Source organism: Solenopsis invicta, chromosome 1 (assembly GCF_016802725.1).
Source record: "Solenopsis invicta isolate M01_SB chromosome 1, UNIL_Sinv_3.0, whole genome shotgun sequence".
NCBI classification, from domain to species: domain Eukaryota; kingdom Metazoa; phylum Arthropoda; class Insecta; order Hymenoptera; family Formicidae; genus Solenopsis; species Solenopsis invicta.
The window spans coordinates 16,517,007-16,541,243 of NC_052664.1; the positions used below are offsets into that span (position 1 = coordinate 16,517,007).

General features: G+C 24.9%; 5 protein-coding genes and 1 long non-coding RNA gene across 11 annotated transcripts in view; 2 read left to right on the forward strand and 4 right to left on the reverse strand.

Moving 5' to 3' along the window:
- LOC120359144 overlaps positions 1-24,237 on the forward strand; it is a 325,906-nt gene that overhangs the window by 191,700 nt on the left and 109,969 nt on the right. The window lies entirely within an intron of this gene.
- The window catches only part of LOC105195935 (mannosyl-oligosaccharide 1,2-alpha-mannosidase IA), a 693,708-nt gene that overhangs the window by 181,882 nt on the left and 487,589 nt on the right, over positions 1-24,237 (reverse strand). The window lies entirely within an intron of this gene.
- LOC120359148 lies at positions 4,732-5,700 on the forward strand. Its single transcript, XR_005575964.1, has 2 exons — positions 4,732-4,868; positions 5,421-5,700. It is a non-coding gene; the product is annotated as an uncharacterized LOC120359148 (long non-coding RNA).
- LOC113003302 lies at positions 5,009-9,241 on the reverse strand. Its single transcript, XM_039455329.1, has 9 exons — positions 8,982-9,241; positions 8,650-8,769; positions 8,433-8,550; positions 7,590-7,851; positions 7,406-7,522; positions 6,192-6,282; positions 5,920-6,065; positions 5,538-5,670; positions 5,009-5,460 (listed from the first exon to the last, which is right to left on the reverse strand). The coding sequence occupies exons 1-9, from the start codon at positions 9,216-9,218 to the stop codon at positions 5,410-5,412; spliced, it is 1,275 nt and encodes a 424-aa protein (XP_039311263.1). The 5' UTR covers positions 9,219-9,241; the 3' UTR covers positions 5,009-5,409.
- On the reverse strand, positions 10,357-15,362 carry LOC113003297 (odorant receptor 9a). Of its 4 annotated transcripts, XM_039455248.1 has the most exons (9): positions 14,995-15,362; positions 14,596-14,715; positions 14,367-14,484; positions 13,869-14,130; positions 13,694-13,810; positions 12,950-13,040; positions 12,678-12,823; positions 12,025-12,157; positions 10,357-11,956 (listed from the first exon to the last, which is right to left on the reverse strand). In XM_039455248.1, the coding sequence occupies exons 1-9, from the start codon at positions 15,328-15,330 to the stop codon at positions 11,906-11,908; spliced, it is 1,374 nt and encodes a 457-aa protein (XP_039311182.1). In that variant the 5' UTR covers positions 15,331-15,362; the 3' UTR covers positions 10,357-11,905. The 4 variants fall into 4 exon arrangements, with proteins under 4 accessions (XP_039311182.1, XP_025988013.2, XP_039311186.1 ...); XM_026132228.2 differs by having other exon boundaries at positions 10,357-12,157; XM_039455252.1 differs by lacking the exon at positions 14,596-14,715 and having other exon boundaries at positions 10,357-12,157.
- On the reverse strand, positions 15,793-21,591 carry LOC105197962. The gene is made up of 9 exons (XM_039455703.1): positions 20,051-21,591; positions 19,662-19,781; positions 19,438-19,555; positions 19,014-19,275; positions 18,355-18,471; positions 16,964-17,054; positions 16,756-16,898; positions 16,392-16,524; positions 15,793-16,316 (listed from the first exon to the last, which is right to left on the reverse strand). Exons 1-9 carry the CDS (start codon positions 20,192-20,194, stop codon positions 16,263-16,265), a joined length of 1,182 nt encoding a protein of 393 aa, XP_039311637.1. The 5' UTR covers positions 20,195-21,591; the 3' UTR covers positions 15,793-16,262.

A 24,237-nucleotide genomic window follows, 5' to 3' on the forward strand; every position in this document is an offset into this window, starting at 1 on the left:
AATTATCAATTTAATATTATATTACTATTCTGATTCACTTTAAGAACTACGTTTCAAGATTGAAAGTAATGGCGTGCAATTTAAAGAATTAGAAAAAATATATAAAATCACATAAAAGATATTATTAAGCACTAAGATTTTGCCATTACCGTTTATTGGCCTTTTCTGGATTGTAATTTAAATAATATTTAAAATAATATTTTAAATAATATTTTAGTTTTCGTATTTTTAATTTTTTCCTTTATTCTTGTTTTAAAATTGTCATGTAATACTCTATAAGAACGGCCAATTTTTTTATGAAAAATTGAAGTGCGTGGCACCTAATATGAGTTCCAGATGACAAAAATTTGAGTTTTGCGTTTTATTTCTTTTAGTAACATTTCAAAATTATCAGATTTGTCCTTATTCCATTTCTTTATCTTTCAATTGTGTAGAGTAAATTACCATGAAATAGGATAAAGACGCACTTAGCATCTGAAAAATATATTCTTTATTTATGTTTACACTCAGATTTACTTTAGGAGAAAATTGTTCACTACCAACTCATTACCGTAGCAACTCCTTCCAGTGAACCAATAAAACAACCACAAAAAATAATGGTAAAATTTTGAGTGCAATATTGTAGTAAGAACAATATTAATTTCTGAACTCGGACCGGTGCTACATACCACATTGAGCTATATCTAAAAATTTATATAGAACTAAATATATCAGGTTAATATTATATAGAGATAATTTTTTATAATAATAATGCTGGACAAAATTTTTTTGATTCGAGATAAGACTTAATTTATAAATAAGATTTTTCATACCCTTCTCTTTCACACACATACACACGCGCGCACACGCGCGCACACACATCACATTTTTTTAATACAATTATATTTATGTGAGTCAACTTACGCTGCAAAAAATACGTTATTACAGTGATCAGAAACGTCTTGTGCTGTGTTATTCGCCAGAAATATGTATAAGAAGTGTCCAAATAACATGGATAAGATTAAAAAAAATTCGCGTATATCACGGTCTGTTTTCATGTTTACAAGGAACTGAAACATAATTGGTTTTGTTTCTATAGTAGCTCAATATCTGAAAAATGCATTTCTAAGCATCGTATTTGTAATGTATATTACTTACTCGAAATAAATATATGCTTACGGCACCCCCACCTAACAAGATTATAGCACAATACATTACTGAGACAGATGATAGGACGCGAGTTTTGAACCTTTAAAATTAAAGTAATTTTTCAAACAAAAAAAATATACTTAAAAGAAAAATAAAAAAAAAACAAAAGCATATAGTCTTCATTCAATATGTGTATGTACAATATGTTTTTCTTAAATTTAAACAATTTTTACATCTAGTATTACAAGACAAAATAAAGTTCATATAATACATTAATTCACGTTAGATACAAACTTCATTCCTTCTTGTTGGATTTTTATGGCTCGCATTATCTTCATACACATAACATATTCTCTTTTTAATGGAGAGATTTGTAGTATTTCTTCTATATTTATTGCATGTTCAATTCGATAGCTGTAAAACTTTGTAATATTATTCGATGGTAAGGATAGCTGTCAAACTCATCACTTACCAGGCAATTTTTAATAAACCACAAACGTGATACAAATATAATCCCAGAAATGTAGCGATAGCTACAGTTATTACCATTCCAACAAAGGCAAATGTAATAAAATGCAAAAATGTGATATAAAAGTATTTTTCTTGATTAACGAAGTAATCGATTGGAATAAATATATAATAAGTATAAGTATTGTTGTTTTGAAATAAGTAAATGTTAATAGTATAAAGTACTATTGGCGATATCATATATATAATCATAATGCCGATGATAAATACTAGAGTACATAAAAAATAATGAAACATGTATTTTATAGAAATTGCTGAAATATGCAAAATAAAGATAATAATACACAGAATGTTTAAAAAATAAATGTAAACTTTAAAAGCATATTTTATTTATTGTATAAATGCAAATTTTAAGAACTTACTCAATTGATTATAAAGATGCACAAAGTTATATAAACATAGATTTGAAAACATTTTCTTTTCACACAAACTAAATAAATATTTTTTATTTACAGAAAAATATCTTAATAATATTTTAATAATAATTATATCAATAGACGAAGTAGCAAATAAGAGACAATAGCATAGTTTATACATTCTATTTAAATCATTCATATTTTTATTTATGATTTTATTTAAGATATTTCAAGATTCTTATTTATAATATTACTGTAAAAATACTCTGAAATCACTTTGTGTATCATTTTGTGTATTATTCGTATTATCACTTTGTGTAACAAAATTCGAAATATTCAAAAATTTTTTAATATTTTTGACAATGCAAGGCATGCACTAAACTGGAAGAAAATCATTTCTAGTAATTTCTTTAATGAAATGTTCTTATTAAAGTTTGTTGTAAATAAAAAAATAAAAAAATAATTTAGAAATAAAATGTTTTCAAATCCACGTTTATATGATTTTTTAATCTTTATAGTGAGTAAAATATGCTCTTAAAAAGTTTGGTTATTTATTTCTGTAACATTCTGTGAAATTAAGAGATAAATATATAAAATACGACTTTATATTTTTAGCATGTAATTAAAATAGGTTTCTTTTTAAACGGATAATACAATTGCAAATAAATAAACTTTATTTGAATGTAATGAAAGAAAATTGAGAGAAAATTGATTCTGTTTGTAAAAATTTTTAATAAAATAACGATGTATGTAAGTAGTAGTTCATAACTTTACGAAATGTTATACGTGATACACAATTAACAACATTTTTCTTACATGATGTAACGACAGTCATAAATCTTCCGTATTCAGCATAAGATTCTATTATTTTACGTTCATGCTTATTCTTCAATAAGTTCCAATCGATTTGAACACGTTCCAACATCTGTTTTAACTATTATTGAATATTTAAGAAAAATATTTAATGTATTTAAATGTAATAATTTTACTATTCATCGTGAATTTTATCATTAGATAGTGTTTTTCTTTCAATTTCATAATTTTAATATAGAAACCTGGCACATATTTTCCTTTTTCAACAACACTCTTTCAACAATGTTTACAATAATTACAAATAATATTAATAAAAAATTTAGTATCTTTTTATTTAGAAAGTCTTACTAATATAAAAAAATAGTTAAGTATTAGGTAACATAATCTTTCTGAGTTTAATCCTGAATAAATTATTCAAAGTGTTGATAGAAGACTTACAGCATCTGCATTAACGCAAAAGAAGTAATATTTTATTATGGGTACGAGAGTAGGAAATACAAGAGACAAAACTTCAAGAGTGACAGCTATGTTAAATTCACGTGTGGTAAATATAGCTAACTGCAACAATATATTTATGCAATATATACTTATGTAATATATATCAAAAAAATATTGAAAAGTGTTATTCGATAAAAACTTTTGATTTAATTTCAAGTATATTCATATAAGAAACATAATATAAATTATTCAAAATGTCAACACATGTTAAATCTAATAAGCTGGAGAGATTCTAGAAAACAAATGTAAATTCTTCTAATCATATAAATACCTCAACACAAATTCCGCTCACAAGGAGACTAAATACAATTAGCCTCTGTGCTTTCACAAGTATTGAGTTTTCATAAGGCCATATACCGATTATTAGAAGAAGAATACGATTGATTTTGTAGTAATGATCTTCGATGTTGTGCATCTTGCACGAAGGTTAGAAGTGGTTTGTAGAAACTTAACAATTTTATTTTCTCTTCTATTTCACTGAATATTACGATCTAATGTACTAATTTAAAATTTAGAAAAAAATAAATTAAAAAATAGCTGCGGGAAGATAAAATGTAATGTGTATCATTTTATGCATTTAAAATATAGAATAAAGAAGAAACTTTACTAATATTGTAATAATAGATAAATACAGATAATTATATGTATAGACAGCAATGGTATAGAAGAGGTATAATGTTTTTTAGTGAAATGTTTCGAAAATTATTAATACAAGTAACGCAAGCGCAGTAAGCGTGTACCTCTTTCAAGAGTCAGTTGAACTACTGAGTTTATCAGTACTATCTTCCACTCTAAACATTTCTTATTTTTCTAGGTACTAATAGAACAGTGTGTAATACTGTAGTAATGCAATAATGCAAAAGTGATTTAAGGTAATTGTAGACAGATTTATAATATGTACGTATTTATGTGTGTGTGTTGTGTGTGTGTGTGTGTGTGTGTGTGTGTGTGTAATTAGAATAGTGTGATTTATGTTTTAATATAACTTTGTTAAACCTTATTTTTGTTTGTCTTAAAAACAAACTTAATAATTGCAAAATTTTAAGGGATGTTATAAAAACTGTTTTATCCGACACACGATATTTTCTAGTATTTACATTTACGTTTCCATTGTTTTATTTTCAGTTCTTGTTTGAAAAATATAACTCAAAAACAAAATAGTATATCGGTATCGTCAACCTTTATCTATTCTCGTAGATGAATTAGTTTTTGTAATTTAATAATTTGCTATAGAGACAATAATATAGAATATTTCGAAATTTTATTTTGCCACACTAATTTGACAGCACTTTTTTCGCGTCTAGTAAAGTTTGGTGGTACAATAGAATTATTGATATTCTCTAGTGTACCATCCATCCCTAATTTGCTAAAGCAACACATTATTTTCTTCTAACAACTTTAATATTTTCTCGTAAATGAAAAAATGAGAGCTGTAATATAAAAGAAGCAAAATTAAAAAATTTTCTATTTTTTCAAACACAGAAATAATGTGATAGCACAAAGATTTGTTAATAAGGATAGAAGATAACGAGTAACTTGTCAAACGTGAGTATTTTAATCTCGGTGTTATTATTACAATTATAAAAAACTGCAAAATGTCATTATCGTTATTATAAAAAATAAAGCTTGTTACTTTCCGTATTTAATACATTAAATAAAAAAATAATATCACACATCATTAATAATTAATAATTTAACGACATCCTTTAATTAATAAGAAAACTCGAACAAAAAAAGCTTTTGATAGAATACTTTTTACAACATGTTACATTTACATTTCTTTCACATCAAAAAGCACATTTAATTACTATTATTATATTGATAGTAGTTCACAGTTTTGAATATAAAAGGGCTCTAAATGTGAAATGCAATAATAGAATAAATTTTAATATAACTTAAATAATTTATATATATTTAAAGAGAGATCTTGTGCTACGTACGAATATATTATGGCAAAAAAACATAAAAACTAATGTCCTTACAAAATTATATACGGCTAACATCTTAATGCTATTTTATATTTTTACGTATTAATGAAAAAATAATTAAATTTATCGATTGCATTACTGATGCGTCTTTTTTATTTTTATTGGATAGAAAACATCACGGCAACGTAGGACAGAGCAGTATTTACGAGCTAAAAAAATTATGTATATATAATTAATGTATATATTAAAAAAAAAAGTGTATTTCCGTTTTCTTAGCGCTACTTACCATGGCAAAATTTTCTATCTTTGCCACAAATATGTAGCCGATCGAATAGTAAAAATCTTTACTAGTTCTTGTCATTAAAAATAAAATCAGTTTTTGTGATGTAACAGGCATTAAATACCATGATGTATTATATCTAAAAATAAACTTTGTTGTTAAAAAAAAATGTATATGTATATTAAACCATAGATAATTATTTTACACAATGCAAAAATTAAAGAATTAAGTTCTATTAAAAGATTTATTTATGAAATAATGAGCAGAATTTTTATTATTCTAACAATAAGATTTGGATAATCATAAAAACTCTTACTATTAAGATACCTTCAATTTTCATATATTCTATATAAGCATCAATTAAACAAAAATAATTATTAATACTTACGTTGATCTAAAAACCTTGTTATTGTAATCGGTAACTTGCTGTCCCATATAATTCGCTATAAACATATAAATTAGATGACCAAAAACAATAAAAAAAGATATTAATATCTCTCCTATGTTCCGTGATATTGTTATTGCTTGAAAAAACTGTTTGATTAAAAATCATAATTTTAATCATAAATTGTGTATGTGAATGGTACCGTTATAATAAATTTACATTTAATGTTGTATAAAATATAATTAATAATTACATAAAATCAAAACTATATTTACTCTGAATAAATTGATGCTCAATGATAACACTCCAACGATAGCAATAATACAATATGGCAAATTAAACGATGACGTTAAAATATTAGAAAACCTTTAAATATAAAAGAATACCTAAATAGTAAAAATCTGAAGGAATCCTCCCTCCTATGTAATAAATTTCTTATATAACGTGAAATAGATATTTTCATAAATAATAAATTTATTTGGTAAATATACCGAAAAGGAAATTTTGTTCCGATTACTTTGACCTTGACATATGTTATCACAAATTTGAACAATATACCAAAAATTTTAACTTTATTATTTATTAAAGAGTTCATTATTTATTAAAAAGTTATTAAGAAAGTAAGCTTCATAAATAGAATGTAATTTTTGAGCACAAAGTATACATTTGAGAATTAAACATATAATTCGTATTATACATTTACATTAAATTCTAATCTTTTGTTTTAATTTCTTTGGCCAAATTCAATATTTTTACTCATTACATATACTTATTCATTGTCACCTCGACTATTTTTTACTTTGGATTATTATTAATTTAGGAACTGATGTAAAATAGATTTTATTTTGCATCAGTTGTAAGCAGGTGATGGTATGAGATGAATTTTGCTTCGTGTGGACAATTGAAGACCTATCTAAAATTATTCAATGGTAGATCCCGTTTTGTAATGGTAGATCTCGTTTTGATCAGTATTCTCATTGCAAAACAAAATCTTTATTGTATTTACACAACTCTAACTCACTTTTTCACCAAAAAATTAATCCAAACCAATTTCTAATTTGAAACTAACGTTACATTTTGGTTAAGTTATAAAGTTTTTGGGGTAAGAATGAGAAGAATGGCGTGGCATCTCCCTCACCTAAGTGTCTACTTAAATATGCAAGTAATGTGGTATTCACGCTAGATAAAGTTCTAAAAATAAAATTAAACACTTAGTTTATAGCATCAATTTCACATGTTAATTTTTTAGAAGTATATATTGTCAATTTTATTTGTTAATAATTCTTTAATAAACACATATATACACAATAAGTGACAGTTAAAATTTTTTGTTATTTAGGATTATGACTTTGACAACTCAAAGCCAAGGTGATCAGAGAAATTCCCGTTTTGATATATTTAGCATTTAACTTTTTTAAATTAAAAATTAGAACATTTTAGAAAAAAGGAAATAAAAATTTTAACTAAGTAAATGAAATATAATACTAACTCTATAGCTCTACGGTGTGCTTTTACAATATGAGTAATTTCCTTGCAAATTGAGCGTTCCTTTTCATACTTTGACATACATATGATATGATCATCGATGAAATACTCAATTCGATGACTGTAAATATTCCTTAAATTTAACTCGAGATTGATATACTCGTGATCAGTATGAATCGAATCATTACCTAGCAATTTTAAACATCCCTAAAGAGTGATATGAAAATAACAACAATTGCGTTGCTGTAGCTAAAATTATTGACGCATATAATGCCAACACAATTACAAGATGAAGTAGTATGATATAGAAATAAGTATCCTGAGAAATAAAATATTCAACCTCAACAATAAATTTGAATGGTCGAGATTCGTCTAGCGGCAATACAAAATCAAGAATACTAGGAAATGCTTGGATTAAGACTAAAATAACCATTAGAACACTGCTGCATCCTGCAAGACATACAGATAGATTTTATAAATGTACTATAATTATGTATCTTAATTTTACACAAAAAAATAATATATTATTAGAAATTCCATTAGCAAATTAATAAATTTGTTTAAAAAATTAATAGAAGGCTAAATACAAATTTTTATTGTTTCAACTATAAAAATGAAAATATACAAGGAAAGGGAACACATAACAATAGATTTTTACTTATAAAAATTTTAATTTCAAAATTTTTATTACTGAAAATTTATTGTGCTTTTTCTTTGTATATATTTTTATATTAATATTAATAAGAAAAACAAAAACTTGTATTTGGTTATCTGTCTACTAATGTTTTTAATGTAATCATAAATGTAATAATTTAATGTAATAATAATTATTAAAGCACTAATAAAATTTCTAATTCTTATACATATACACATAGAATTTATGGTTTTTCTATGCATTAGTATTTGTTTGCGTAATATTATGATTGTTTAAATATATAATATTTAATATTATATATTTTATTAATGCCTACTATTTTTATGAGACATTATGAATAAAAAGAAACGAGACTAACAAAATGACTTTTTCTTACGAAATATAAAGATAATATAATTTCGACATTCGTGAGCATGTTTCTGTATAATATCATTTTCTAACTTATTTCGCATTATTTTCCAGTCTTCTTGGATAAAATGATGTAGGAATTTTATCTATAATTAAAATATTTATTAGTTTAACTAACATTTATTATATCTAAAGCCACATATTTATAATCGTAGTTTGTACAAGTAAACTTAGAAACAACTCACAGTTTTTAATTTAAAAATGAAAACAAAGTACTTTAGTGTAATTAATATACAAGGACAAACGATCGACATAATTTTAACGAAGAGAGTAATATCATACGTCGTTGTAATGAAAACTGCCAACTGAAAATAATAAATACAATTACTGTATCAATAATATAAGATGCTGTGCGATAAACAATTTTTAAATTTTATTTTTTATTATGATTTGATTTCTGTTAGCTTCGTTCCCGTTTCAAAAAAATTATTAAAATAAAATACATAATTTTTTTTAAATGTCATAAAGTTGATTATAAATTATGTAATAGTTGCTGTATAGATGTATAAACAATTACCTGCAGAAAAATACCTGTTACAGCTAAAGTCATGAACAACATCCGTTGGTAGAATACCAATCGTGATTTGTTATGAGGCCAGATACCTAATATCTTTAAAAATGCTTCATTGATTGTATAATAATGTTCTTCAACTACATACATGTTGTTAGGTTGAAAGACGAACTGTAAGTGAACAGCAAAGTATTGGAGTATATCATACAATTTACTAATATTATATATAATGTTTGTTAACATCACGATATTTCTTTTCCTTTAAATTATTTGAGAAACAGAACAAATGGTTAAATATATTTGCGTTAAATATCTGATACTTGCCGTAATATATATGACGTACACTGACATTATTTCGATGGAAAAGTTATAGTTATATTGATGTTTTATGTTTAAAAGAAGAGTGGAACTAAAATAAAAATGACTCAAATTGATAAAAAACTTTTTTTCGTCTCACTATAAGATAATTATGCTTTATATTATCCTTTTCCATAATTTTCATACACATGCGCAATAGAGTGTACGCTTCATAATATGTCGAATGATGTATCAGTCTCTTCTCAACCATCGAGTTCGATAGACTATGTACCAGGAATGGAAAGTAACAGTAGCGTTACAAGAAACGCCGTTACTTTTGTATAATAACAATTTGATGCTGACGCTACAGTTCATAACGATAACGACAGAGTTAGGATAGTCGTATTGTTACAAATGATACAAAACTTGTCAGAAAAGCGAAAGAAATATTAGGCACATAAAACACACAATAAAGACTCAGAAGAATCAAACATCAGATGACAGAATGTAATCGTAAAGAGAAAACATTTCCCAACATAACTAGCAACGATTATCACTAGGTCATATCTCGTTACGCGCTTATATTTGGCGATAGGTCGGGTAAATTCGGTTGTTTTTATAAATTAATAACTCGTTAACTATGCAGAAATTGTAAAGTGATATAAGACTTTAGTCTTATTCTGGCGTTAAAAAAATCATTTTTTGTTATTAGTAACTATGTTATTGGTATTAACAAAAATATAAAAAAAATTATACTCATCGGTAATCAATTATATTATTTTCGTAAATAAATTAATTTTTGTAATTTAATCATTTTGGTTTGCAGGCAAATTATTTTCTTCAACCGGCTGTAATATTTTTGTATGTATGAGAAAACGAGAGCTTTAAGGAGACAAAATTAAAACTCTTCCTGTTCTTTCAAATGTAAAAACGCGATAATAGCGCAAAAATTGCGAACAATAATATATTAAATAAAATGCAATACTATACACTATTAATAATTATTAATTTAACGTATGTTAATTAACAAGAAAAAGTCAGAAAGAAAATATTTTTATGCAGAATTTCTTTTAGAACACATTACTTTCACATCAAACAGTACATTTAATTATCATTGTTACATTGATAGTAGTTTACATACAATTTTGAATAAAGAGTTTCAAACATAAATTACAATAATTTGTTAGTAGAATGAATGGTGTTAGTGTATAATTAACACTAGTCAACAATTTTTTTTGTATCATGAGTATGTGAATAATCATTTCTGATGCATCTTGTCTAATGACAATAAGTATGAATCTGTTGTTTAAATTTGGTTATTACTTAGTTTAAAAAAAAACGCTAAAAAGTATAAAAAATGACGGTTTTGAAGATTTTTATAATGTAACATATTTTATAATGTAACATAATGTAACATATTTTATAACATAAATTTTTTTCCTAAAATTTCTTGATATTACGCAAAGGTATCAATATTGAGCTTTAAAATGCATTTCAATTTGTTTCAGTATTATTTTTCATTTTTGAGATAGGTACAACACTTTTAAAATATTTTTTTATAATATGCATTTCTTTATAATTATATTGGTAATAATAAATGATTTAAATGTATGTATATGAGATATAATAATTCGAAACAGTGATATATAAATGTTTTTAATATAATCCATATTTTTTACGTTAAAAATAAGTAGCGTTTTTCGTATATGATCTATTTACACATATACATATAAATGGAAAAATTAAATAAAGATACAAATTTTTTATGAGATAATTGTTGACCAATGTATTGGTATGTATTTGTTTATCATGGAAACTATTGTGTATCATGAAAATTAGAATTAAAATTCAAATTTTATTCGTTATCAGCACCTCACAATTAATAAAATTAGCTGTTTTGATATTTTTATTGTTGACCAGTGTAATTTGTAAAGAAAAAAAAGGGGTGATGGAATACCATTTTATTTCTTTAAAATAATTTAATAAATATTAATGCGCCACAATTCTTACGCTCGTAATGCAAATGGCTCACAACTATCTTACGACTTCTCTTACTACATGATATAACTTTATACGCCAAATTCATGCACACATTATCGCACACATTAAATTCAATTACATTATTTGAAAGCCACAGTCAAGGTTTTCAAGCTAGACTTAAGTTAAAATAATCAATATTTAATATACTTTTTAAAATTATGTAGAAAGTATATATCTAAAAATCATCTACAAAACTAAAATTGCTTTTATAAAAACGTAATAAACACTAATGATCAATAACTATCCTATAATGTCTAAATATACTGTAATAAAATAATTTTAATGGTTGCTTTTAGAATTCATCGCGAATAATACGAAATATCATGATATCTCACCACCCCACGTATCTCACGACCTGCACCGTCTTTCCTCTATTAATATAATAATTTACATATATTAAAAAAAAGACCTTGTGCTATGTACGGTTATATTACGGAGATAAAACATAAAAAGTGAAGTTCTTCTTACAAAAATATAGATAATTAATATCATATAAAAAAGCGTAATGCGCTTCTTTATGTTTTCATGTGTATCCACAAAAAAAATAAAATGATTAATTTACTGATTGCATTATTGATGCGTCTTTTTTATTTTTATTGGATAGAATACATCACGGCAACGTAGGACAGCGCAGTATTTAAGAGCTGAAAACATAACTAGTGTATAGATTTTTAAAAAAGTGTATTTTGTTGTTATTTTTAGTGTTGCTTACCATGGCAAAGTTTTCTATTTTTGCCACAAATATGTAGCCAAGTGTGTAATAAAATTCTTTACCAGTTCTTGTTATTAAGAATAAAATCAGTTTTTGTGATGTGACAGGTATTAAATACCATGATGTATCATATCTAATAATGGGGGATAAAGAAGATGTAGCTTATGAATATAACTTAAAAATATACAAAAAAATTTATTTGGAGAATAATTTTTATGAAAAGTTAGTTCAAAGTTATATAGTTAAATTGTATATAATTATTTCATGCAATATGGGAATAAAAGAATTAAGTCCTAATAAAAAGACTTTTATCTACAGGGTATCAAGTAAAGTTCACCTACGTTCTCGTGGATTGTCAAACTGAGTAAGTCAAACTGAGAAGAAAAGTCCTTTACTATTTTTCAAAATTCGCAATAGAGAGTAAAGGTCTTCTTTAAAAATTAGTAAAGAACTTTTGCTCTCAATTTGACTTACTTTATCCGCCCAAGAGAGCTTAAACGAACTTTACTTGACATCCTGTATAAAATAACAATCAGAACATTTTACCGTCTAAGATTTAAATGTTTATGAAACTCCTACTATTGAAATATAGTTTTAATTTTTGTGTATTACACGTAGATTTCAATTGAACAAAAGTAATTATCAATACTTACGTTAATCTAAAAAGTTCATCATTGTGATCAGTAGCCTTTTGTCCAACATAAATTGCTATAAACATATAAACTAGATGACCAAAAACTGCAGAAAAAGATACTAATATGTCTTCTATGTCCATTGATATTGTTACCGCTTGAACAAACTGTTCGATTAAAAATCAATAATTTTTAAAATAAATTATAAACTGAATGATATCACTATAATAAATTCACATCTATAACATAATTGTATAAATTATAATTAGTAATTATAAGATTAAAATATTTACTCTGAATAAATTGATGCTCAATGAAAACACACCAATAATAACAATAGTGCAATATGGCACATTCAAAGCTGACACCAAAATGTTAGAAAACCTTTAAATATAAGGAAAAATTAAATATAAAGGAACTTTGTGCAATAAATGTGCATGATATAATATAATAAATAATATTTTTAAAGAATTTTGGTAAATTTATGTTTTTATTGTTAAACTTAAAAAATAACATTATTAAAGAAAAAAAGATTTAAATATCCTTGAAATATTAAATTAAAACTTAAATTGCACATATTCTATTTTAATCTTTAATACTTTTGTTATTATCAAAAATCAAATAAAATCAAGTTACTGGTCATAATAATAAAGACGTGTGCTTCAAGGATCTACATATGTGTACTTAATGCCAAGTAATTATTGGTTTTTGTAAATTTTTTACAAAGAAAATAAAATAAATTTAATATTCAGAAAAAAATTATTATTTATTGTTGTATAAAAAATAAAAAATATTTTTTGGTTATTTTTAATCAAAGTTTAAACATGTTTCTTCGGCGTTGTTTCAAAGCCCATCAAAAAAAATTTTTTTCATCGGCGGTATAATGCCGAACTTTTGTCCCATATTCTTAAAAGTATAAAGAATAATTTTCAAAAAACAGAAACAAATTGGTTTTTTTAAAGTTGAGAACATATGTAGGTCCTTGAAAAGAAACTGTAATAAATTTTACAAAAACAATAGAAATATAATATACTAACTCCATAGCTCTACGGTGTGCAATTATAACATGGATAATCCTTTTGTAAATTGTGCGTTCCATTTCACAATTTGGCATACGTATGACATAATTATCAATGGAATGTTTTATTCGATGACTGTAAGTAATTTAATTCGTAATTCATATATTTATTATCAGTATGAATCGATTACTACCTGGCAATTTTAAACATTCCAAAAGAATGAAGCGCAAATAACAACAATGTCGTTCCCGTGGCTATCATTATTGCCGTAAATAATGCAACAATAATAGTTTGATGAAATGTTGCAATATAGAAATGATCATCTTGAAAGATAAAGTATTCCACCGTAATAATAGGTTTGTGTGACCTAGGTTCGTCCAATGGCCAAATAAAGTCAAGAGTAACTGGCAAAAATTGTATGATGACTAGAATGATTATTAAAACAGCAATGGACTCTGTAAGACATACGATATTCTTTTATAAATGCACCATGATTATGTTTCTTAATTTCACAAAAGAAATAATGTATAAAGAAGTTACTATACTCTTTCTATAAATTTATTTTTGTTTATAGATATTATAGGTTAAATATAGAATAAAGATAAATGTATTTTAAACATTATCATTGATAGATATTATTTTTATGACGCATTAGATATGAAACAAAATTAACAAATCAACGTTTTCTTACGGGATATAAAGATGATATAATTTTGACAGTCGTGAGCACATTTCTTTATGATATCATGTTCAATTTTATTTTGCATTAACTTCCAGTCTTCTCGCATACGATGATGCAAGTTTTTCATCTACAATTAAATGTTCATTGTGTGATTTAACTAATATTTATTAGATATATTTCTACAAATAAAATCTATAATTGTTAGGTTAGGTTTATACAAGATTTAGAAGCAACTCACAGTTTTTGTTCTAAACATAAAAGTGATATACTTTAACGTAAATAATATACTAGGAAAAGCGAGCGACATAGTTTTAACAAAGAGGTTCATATTGTATTTTGATGTAATAAAGACTGCCAACTAAAAAAAAAAATATAATTATTGTGTCAGTAATATAATAAAAATGTATTACGTTATCGTTGCATAATGCCCAGATTTAAATTTTGATACGTTATAACTTTATTTTTGTGTTACAAAATATTTTTAAATACTCTTCATGCTTATTTTTCTATTAGGTTTTTTTATCTGTTTCAAAAAATTATTAAAATTATATGAATAAGTTTTGCAAATGTTAGAAGATTAATTTTAATTAAATTACGTGTAACGACATTTACTATGGATACACATGTAAACAATTACCTGTAAAGCAATGTATGTTACAGCTAAAGTAAGAAACAGCATCCGCCGCAAAAATGCCAATCGCGATTTATCATGAGGCCAGATACCTAATCCCTTTAAAACAGTTTTATTGATTGTATAATAATGTTCCTCGACTAGATACATGAGGCTAGATGAAAGACAAACTGCAAGTGAACAGCGAGATATTGGTGATATCAATGAATGTATTAATATCATACAATGTTTGCTTAACATCACGCTATTTTTCTTTTCCTTTAAATTATCTGAGAAATAAAATAAATAGTTCAACATACTTTTATTATATAACTGGTACAGGCCGTAATTGTGGAAAGACATGTGATATGTACTGAAATTATTTCAACGAAGAAATTACAATTATATTAGTGTTTCTTGTCTAAAAAAAAAGCTAGAAAAGAAACGTAAATAATTTAAATTGCTACTAGACTTTTCTTTTGTTCTCAATGTAAGATAATAATATTATATACTGTCAACGTCCATAATTTTGATACACATGCGCAGTAGAGCGTATATTTTTCATAATATCGAACGACCATCAGTCTCCTTTCAACCGTCGAATACGACACGTAGGTACTTGTCGATTATATACCTTGTTGTTTTATTATTCTAAATTTAATAAATTTTAGTATTTTATTAAACGCTGTCTATAGTGAATTAGTTGGAAAACAAATTGTAGGCTTTTCTCAATGATTTCGATCAACTCAAATTGATATAAAGAAAAGTAAAATAAATATATAATTGATGAAAAAATAAAAAATAATATAATTAGTTAAAAAAACGTTGAATTATATTTCTATTTATTAAATGTGTTATATCAAATATGTTATATATAAACACATTATACCATATATTTTCTAAAAATATCATTTAAAAATATTATAAACAATAGTTACTGATCAGAAATTGTAACAGTTACTGTAGTCTATATTAAATAAAAATTATAATAATTTACTTTCATGATTAAAATAAATAGCACTGATATTGACAACAAGCAATTTAAATTTTTTTTCATTTACCATCATTTCACTTGCTGTACTAAATCATATTTAAATTTTTTTTATTGATTTATATTTTAATGTTGTTATATTTTAATGTTGAGTTTAAAATGTTAAGGATAAAAGAGAATACATTTACTTATTGTAAGTATTATGTATTCAACGTATATTTTCTATCTATATGTGCCTTACACAATTATATTAATTTGATAAAAAAATCTAACCAATTGGAAATTAAATTTTCTTGTTGGCTCATTATTTTTGCGTGGAATAAATCACTGTGAAGTAGGATACTGCCGTACTCGTGAGCTAGAAAATGGATATTACTCTATACATTACACGAACAGTAATTCTTTCCTATTGTTAAAGAAATTTTAATTTTACCGTAGCGAAACCTTCTAAGGATGCAACGAATACGCTGTAACACGATATAGTTAGGTATATTCTTCCTCTTTGCATTATAAATAATATTAGTTTCTGCGTAGAAGATGGGGCTGCATACCATAACCCATTATAACTGCAATTTTTGGAAGTAGATTTATTTATATAGTAGATATAAATTAATATAAATAGCTATAAATTAATATAAAATCGAAGACGTATTTTTTAAATTAGTGCTGAATTATTTACATGTTTAATTACTTGCAAAGTATCAAAATAACTTCGGTTTAAACCCAATTTAGAGAATAAACTGTGCAACTAGTTACAATTTATATAAAAACGCCTAAAAATTTATATAAATACTCACATGGCTTCGAACCAATTTATTGCATGATTGATTACTGCTTGTCCGCAGTAATTAGCGACAAATAAATAAATTAAATGAAAAATTATTGATGTAGCGGTCACACATGCCATAATGTTTTTATTTGCTGTTATTAGATGAATAAACTATAACAAATTAATACTTAAAAAATAATTTAAAATAAAATAAAATAGAGAACAACGTCACTTACTAGAAATAAATTGAAAGTTAAAGAACTAACACCAACTACAATCAAAGTAGCAAATGGTAGCAGACAAATGGATGTTAAAAATTCATTAAACCTTTAATGAGAAGTTAAATATTAAGCTGGAACTACAATGCAACAAAATTGAAACAATACTTAAAATACGTCAAAGATTTGGTGAAATTCCAATGTATTATATGTAATTTTTTGATGAAAAATGATTATAGAGCGATGTTTTTAGAAGCATTTTAAAGCTTGAAGTTTTAGATATCAAATAATGTTAAGATCTTTTCTCAACGAACTTGTCTAGATGACATCATTTCAATGTCAACCACAAAATATTGATAAAAAATTTTCAACTTTGACAATGAAATTATGCACGTATTTTAAAGAGAAAATTGCAATGCTTTTTAAATCTTTCAAAGCAAAGTTATAAAAAAATCTTCTTTTTTGGTGTATATAATCTCAAATTTTTTTAAAAATTACATTTAAATTTCACCTATTTTTCGACCAATTAGAAATGATACTTTATTTTTAGTGTGATATTACAATGACTGCGTTTGTTTTGGCACTTATAGCGCTTCAAAACGTCATGTTATCCTACTTATTCAAATATTAAAGGACAAATGATGCTTACAAGCGCTGTGAGTGCCAAAGCAAACGCAGCCAAATTATCAATCTAAATATTGCATACAGTTTTAACACATGTTTATAAACACTCCACACAAAGAATATATCAAAATATTTTAATCAGACATTTAATATTGTCAAATAGTCAGTTATTCGATGAAATTAATTACAAATATTTAACGTAGCTTTAACTTTTTAATATTGATTAATTTAAAATATTTACCAATTTATGATTTGCATGTAACGCAAAGATATATCGACAAGCATTGTGATTATTAAGCATGTGGTAACCTTATAATTAAAGTACCTGAGCCGAATAAGGCCCACTTTTAAATTTATCACTTAAAAGCATGCTTTGAATAATAAAATATGTTTAAAAGAAGTGTTATAAAAAGTTCGTAAAAAAGTGCTGGGAAATTGGAACCGGCAGCAATGCGTTCAATGCAAGAAAAATGAAGTAGACATATAAATCATTTTTATAAAAATTTACAAATTTTATTATATATATTATAACATATTACAAAATTATTCAACTTCCCAAGTATAAAAAGTAACAAACACGTATAGTGTTTTGATAAAGACCTTTTGGAATAAGTGCATTTCAAAATAAAATAAATTAGACCTTATTTATCTGAGGTACCTTATGTAACTTTAATAGCTGAAATAATAGATAAAAAAATATCTCCGTATATATTTACAGAGATATTTTATATATTTAATACAGTATTTTTCAGAAAGTTTTATAATAAAAATATAAAAATACTAACTCGATAGCTCTTCGATGTATAACAATCGCATGTACAATCTTCCGGTGGAGGAGATACTCTCTTGTAGGACTAGGAATTTCTAATATATTCTTCTCGATAGCATTTTCTATCCGATAGCTATATAAATTTATTAATATATTTTACGATTAAAACAAGCCCTGTTTAAAAAAACCGATAAAAAATAAAAAATCTATTTCAATTTTATTGAAATTTTATAGTTATCGTTTCAATCAAACTCACATTGGAGCTACTATAAAGAAATTATCTATTTCTATATACTGCTTCTTAAAAGTATCTTAATCAAGTAATTTAATACTAATCTGGACGTTTTTCTATACAATTTGTATGTAAATGTGTAAGAAATATCTATTATTTATATATAAAAAACACAACATCTAAAATTAAAATATTGCATAATACATCTATACATAAATTAAAAGCATAATAGGATAATATCAATTTCAACAAAACACATTAACACGCCAGACATTAATTATAATTAAGTAAATGATATATTAAATAATATAAAAAAAGATAACATATCTGATACATACTAATCAAAAACACGACAGGATTACACAGATTTTTTCTTATTTAATTCTATCGGATTTTTTAAACAAGGAGTAGCCAACGAGAATAACAAGAATACTTCATATTACCTGGCAATTTTAAGCAGTGCACATATATGTATTATATATATTACAAGTATCGAACCAGTGCCAATTATTATAAATGATCCTACAAAGATGACTAAAAACTCATGTAACATCATAACGTGAATATATTTATCTTGATTGACAAAGTATTCAGTGATCACAATAAGCTGATAGGGCCGCGATTCGTTCAATGGTAACATAATGTCAAGGATCAATGGCAGATGTTGTAATATTCCGAGTAATAATATGCCAATATAACACGACGCTGAGAAATGTAAATTATTACGAAAAAACGTCAAAATGTGTCGAAAAATTGTTTATCTCATTAGTAAAAAAATTAATATAAAAAGAATAATTAAATATATTTTATGCACATTTATATAGAACGTAGGTTATATAGAATATATCACTAAAAATTCTCTCTTACCGACCGAACTTGTTGTGTAAAATTTCATCTTGCAAGCATATCCTTCTATAATATTAATTTCAAATTTATCCTTCAACGAATTCCAATCATCTTGAATTTGCTCCAGTAGCTTCTTGAACTATTTGTTTCATTTTTCTTTATTAACGTTTAGAATACACTTTACTTTATAAAATGTTAATTTATGTACAAATGTTCAATTAATCGGCTCGTCATATTGGACTTACATTTTTTGTCTCAATAATAAAAAGAAAATATTTTATAGTAGCAAAAAGACAAGGACAGACGCAAGAGAGAATCTTAAAAAGAAGATCCGTATTATATTGCCTTGTAATAAATACCAGCAACTAGAAATGTAGGGTATTATTAATTGCAAATTATTTCTATATAAATATTTAACATGTTGAAAACAAATTGTATTACCTGGTAAAAGCCAAAATTAAGTTATTTGAAGAATTTGGTTAAAAGATAATTTATATTACAAAAATATAGATAATGATATTACAGTATTTACTAAATAAAAAAACGACTAATGAAAGAAAGTATCTATTAATGTATGTATTTTTAGGAAATATTGCTATTTTATCCTAACATCACAATTTTAGATTTGGTATACCTGAACAAGAATAAAAGTCAAAAGAATACTAGCATATAGAATTTGAAGTATTTGCGTGAAATAAGATTGCTGAGAGGGCCATAGTCCAAGCGCCTTAAGAACTACTCGATTAACTTTGTAATAACGTTCCACGATTACATACATTTCACACAAGAACTACGATACAACTGAGCAATAAACATTGTCGGTATTTCTCTTAATATTTTGCGTATTTTAAACGATCAATATAAGAGCAGACATAAAAAAATGGTTGTGCTATTTTAACATTGCAATATATTTCATGATATATAGAAACGAAAATTAGTCTGAATTGCCTCAATTTGCAATTCAGGCTGATAGTCTTTAAACATAATTTGAATAATGTTCTTGCGCAAACGCAGTCACAACTTTTATTTCTTAGCAATGGGAAAGGTCTCAGTTTCTTTAGAGACGTCATAGAATATCTTTCTTGTCTTGCATCAAATTATATAGTGCATTACGAATCAGAAGTCAAAGGCAACACTCTACTATATTTGATTAAAGAAAGTATAAAATTTTTATTAAAAAAAACAAATTTTATATAAAAATTATTTATTTAAAGAGTCTAATAAATACTAATAACGTCGATATATATACACGTAACAAAATTTCAAAATGTTTATAAAATATATGTATATTTTTAAAAAATGTTTATGCTTCATTAAATTTTTTACATAATTTTATGCTTTGTTTAATTATTTAAATTATTACGGAATTCCTTCTGAATTTAGTCGAGATTATATTGGTTTGTATTTTTATATTCTTTAAATCTAGCTACGAAGGCATTCTTGCTTAATTTGTATTGTTACAGTAACGGTCAAATATCTCTCTATTTTATATTCTTTATTTTTAATAAACAATTAATGTACGTTTATAATAAAGAACATTTACAGTCAAGATATATATTATGTAACAAAGCAACACGTTAGAACATTGTAATTATTCTGTTTGCTTGATACCATTTTTTTGTGATGTGATAGCTAAATTCTATTAATGTTTTCATATTTAGTATTCACAAATATATCTGAAATAACTATTTGCATTGAATTTGCACTCATTGAAGAGACATCGTACCGAACAATTATATTAGTGATACACGCGCACAACTAACACATCTTTTTCCAACTATACCTAAGAAGCGAAAGATTTTAGCAAAATGAAACAAAAGATTTTAAAGTTAAAAATTTATACTGTCACGTGGCGTAAATGGAATTTAGAAAAACATTTTACTGTAGGTCCTGTAATACCATAAAAACCTTAAAAAAAATCGTAGTTTTTTTACTACTTTAATATCATTTTCTCAAAATTGTAACGCGATAGCCAAATTCCGACAATGGATTCGTGTTCAATACGCAAAAATCTATAAAAATTACCTAGCCCACAATTACATCCGCAATAAAATTGTCTATTTTCGTAGACTCGTTAAATAGTGTTCACAAGAAGAATACTTTAATATTACACAGTTATTATGTGTAATATCTAATTTAATCAAATTGACTGTAATATATATATATATATCTATATATATATATATATATCTATATATATATAATTTTTATGAAATTACTTTTTGTTTACGCATTTTATATACATTCATATTTTACTCACCGCAGAAATACGCATCATTCAGTCCAATAGTAACTTCATGTATACTTACCTGTAAAAATAAAGAAATAATATATTATTAATAATAGTGCTGAATAATTATGGCTACCTCATAACAATATTACGAAATATTTGTAAGACTATTATATATTGCAAAGCTGGAATAAATATTTTAAAGTATATATAATAAATATTTTAAAATTTCCTCTTACACGTACGGAATACAAAGTATTCGATGAGCTTTTCTTTCATTATGTCACATGTCACGTCCGTGGCACGGCAAAATTGTCGTGAGCTATTTTTCACAAACCGTCAAGTCGACTAATGCTCATTTCCATCAATGTAGATTAACTTTGATCTCAATTTCAATTTTCTCTTTATCTTTTTTCAATTCTTAGAACTGAAGAAAGATACAGAATAAGTGGATTAGCATAAATAAATGAAAAACAGTTAATTTAAAAACACATGCTATTAATCTAAAATTAGATACAAAAAATTTCTTTTTAATAAATTTGTACCACAACCACATTTATTATTAATCCCAATCTCAAGTGATCATCTATACATATGTATAACTCTATATATGTATATGTATATCTTTTCCATGAATAATAAATGATGAACTTAAAAGCATAAAAATGACAATTCACAAATACACAAAAAAAACAATGTTTATGAACATTTTGTACGCTCAACCATGATGTATTTTTACACCATGTGCTCAACGTTACTAAATCAGATAAATGTCCAAGGCCTTTCTGATGACAGTATAAAAGAACAATGTTTTATAAGTATCAACCTAACTAATTTACATCAAGACAATATTTTAATTATTATATAATTTAATTATTTTACGCATCTTATTATATACAATTAGAAATTATATAAAGTATACATATTTAAAAATTACGAGAATTTAATAACTCATAATTTATTTTTTTGACGGAATTATGTAACAATTTAGTAATCTTTGCAAATATTTGCAAAGTTTTTTTCATACTATTATTTTTATATTTTTATGGAAAGATAAAAATTTACTTTTATTCTCATTATTTATTATTACTTTATCATTAGGCAGAGAATAGTCGTATTTAACAAAAATGTTTAATGAATTTGCATTTTTAATAACATTCACGATATGCTCACACATGATTCATTGGTTCTTATTCTTTATGAACATGAAGCAATTAAATCGTGCATAATTAACTGTACGAATAAAAAGATATATCAACTCATGCGATTGTACATAACAGCGGCGTAGGACATCGCAGAAACTAAAAAAAAATATAATTCTATTACTTATTTTAGTAAGATTTTGTTATTTTTTCCTTCTTTGTATTTCTTACCACGACAAAAGTTTTCAGCTTCGCCAAAAATATGAAGCCAACCGTGAGGTAAAAATTTTTGCCAGCTCTTTGCAAAAAAAAATAAAATTAGTTTATGCGACAATACAAGCATTAAATACCATAATATATCATATCTAAAAATGTGATAAAAGTCTTATTTCATGTAAAAAATTATTTTGTAAAGATCAAAAAATTAATTTCATGGAAAACAGATAAATCCTTACTATTTGAATATTAAGTCTAAATAAATAATCTACTATTTTTTATGAAATTTAGTATTTATTATCGAAACATACCGTAAATTTAGTATTTTAGTGAAAAAATAGTTATCTTGAAAAACAAAATATTTCATTGTAATAATAATAAGTTTACGTAGTCGTAGTTTGTCCAAAGAAAAAACAACGTCAAGAATATTTGAAAGAAACTGGATAATGACTAAAGCAAGTAGTAGACAATCGACGAACACTGAAAGATGTATAAATAACAGATTTTTATTTTACACGCAATAACTAATTGCATAATTATTATGCATAATTATTATTGTGTGCACTTCTTTTAACAATATTTTATGAAGTATTTTATTTTCATAAACAAAAAGTACTTTATATTTAATATTAATAAAGTAGATTTATTTTTTAAATATTTATTAGCATGCATTTGTCATGAAATAATATTAATAAAATGTGTATTTTAATTTTACATAAATAGAACAACAGAAGTTCTTTTCTTGAATGTTCCAGATTAAAGATAAAATAAATAATACTAGACATTTATTAAAAATATTATTTATACATTATTAACTTTAAAGACATTGTTATTTTTATAATAAGTTATGATATATAAGTGAAATTAATAAAGTAATACTTTCTTACGTACAGAATAGAAAAATAATGTAAGTTTGATAATAATGAGCATGTTGCACTATAATCTCGCTTTCTAATTTATTTCGCATTATTTTCCAATCCTCTCGGATAAGATAATGCAAATATTGTACCTGTTATTTAAACATTTATTGATTTAATTAACTTTTGCTAAATATAAGTAGTTTACAAATTTGAAATTGTTTGTACAAACAAACTTAGATGTAACTTACAAATTCTAATTTCAAGATAAAAACAAAGTACTTTATTGTAACTATTATAAAAGGGAAAACATGCGACACAATATTAATGAAAAGAGTCACATTACATTTTATTGTAATAAAAACTGATAACTAAA

What these genes read in the sequence shown, in the direction of transcription:
- LOC105197962 (XM_039455703.1), bottom strand. Translation starts at nt 20,194, where the DNA reads ATGTATGTAATCGTGGAACGTTATTACAAAGTTAATCGAGTAGTTCTT. An exon ending in GCACTGCTTAAAATTGCCAG is followed by an intron (nt 18,472 to 19,013) that starts GTAATATGAAGT and finishes AAATTTATATAG; the next exon opens with CTATCGGATAGAAAATGCTA. An exon ending in TAACTTTCAATTTATTTCTA is followed by an intron (nt 16,899 to 16,963) that starts GTAAGTGACGTT and finishes AATTTGTTATAG; the next exon opens with TTTATTCATCTAATAACAGC.
- LOC113003297 (XM_026132228.2), bottom strand. Translation starts at nt 15,330, where the DNA reads ATGTCTTTCCACAATTACGGCCTGTACCAGTTATATAATAAAAGTATG. An exon ending in GGAATGTTTAAAATTGCCAG is followed by an intron (nt 13,811 to 13,868) that starts GTAGTAATCGAT and finishes AATTACTTACAG; the next exon opens with TCATCGAATAAAACATTCCA. An exon ending in TGAGCATCAATTTATTCAGA is followed by an intron (nt 12,824 to 12,949) that starts GTAAATATTTTA and finishes TTAATCGAACAG; the next exon opens with TTTGTTCAAGCGGTAACAAT.
- LOC113003302 (XM_039455329.1), bottom strand. Translation starts at nt 9,218, where the DNA reads ATGTTAACAAACATTATATATAATATTAGTAAATTGTATGATATACTC. An exon ending in AACAAGGTTTTTAGATCAAC is followed by an intron (nt 5,671 to 5,919) that starts GTAAGTATTAAT and finishes GTTTATTTTTAG; the next exon opens with ATATAATACATCATGGTATT. An exon ending in AGATAGAAAATTTTGCCATG is followed by an intron (nt 5,461 to 5,537) that starts GTAAGTAGCGCT and finishes TAATTTTTTTAG; the next exon opens with CTCGTAAATACTGCTCTGTC.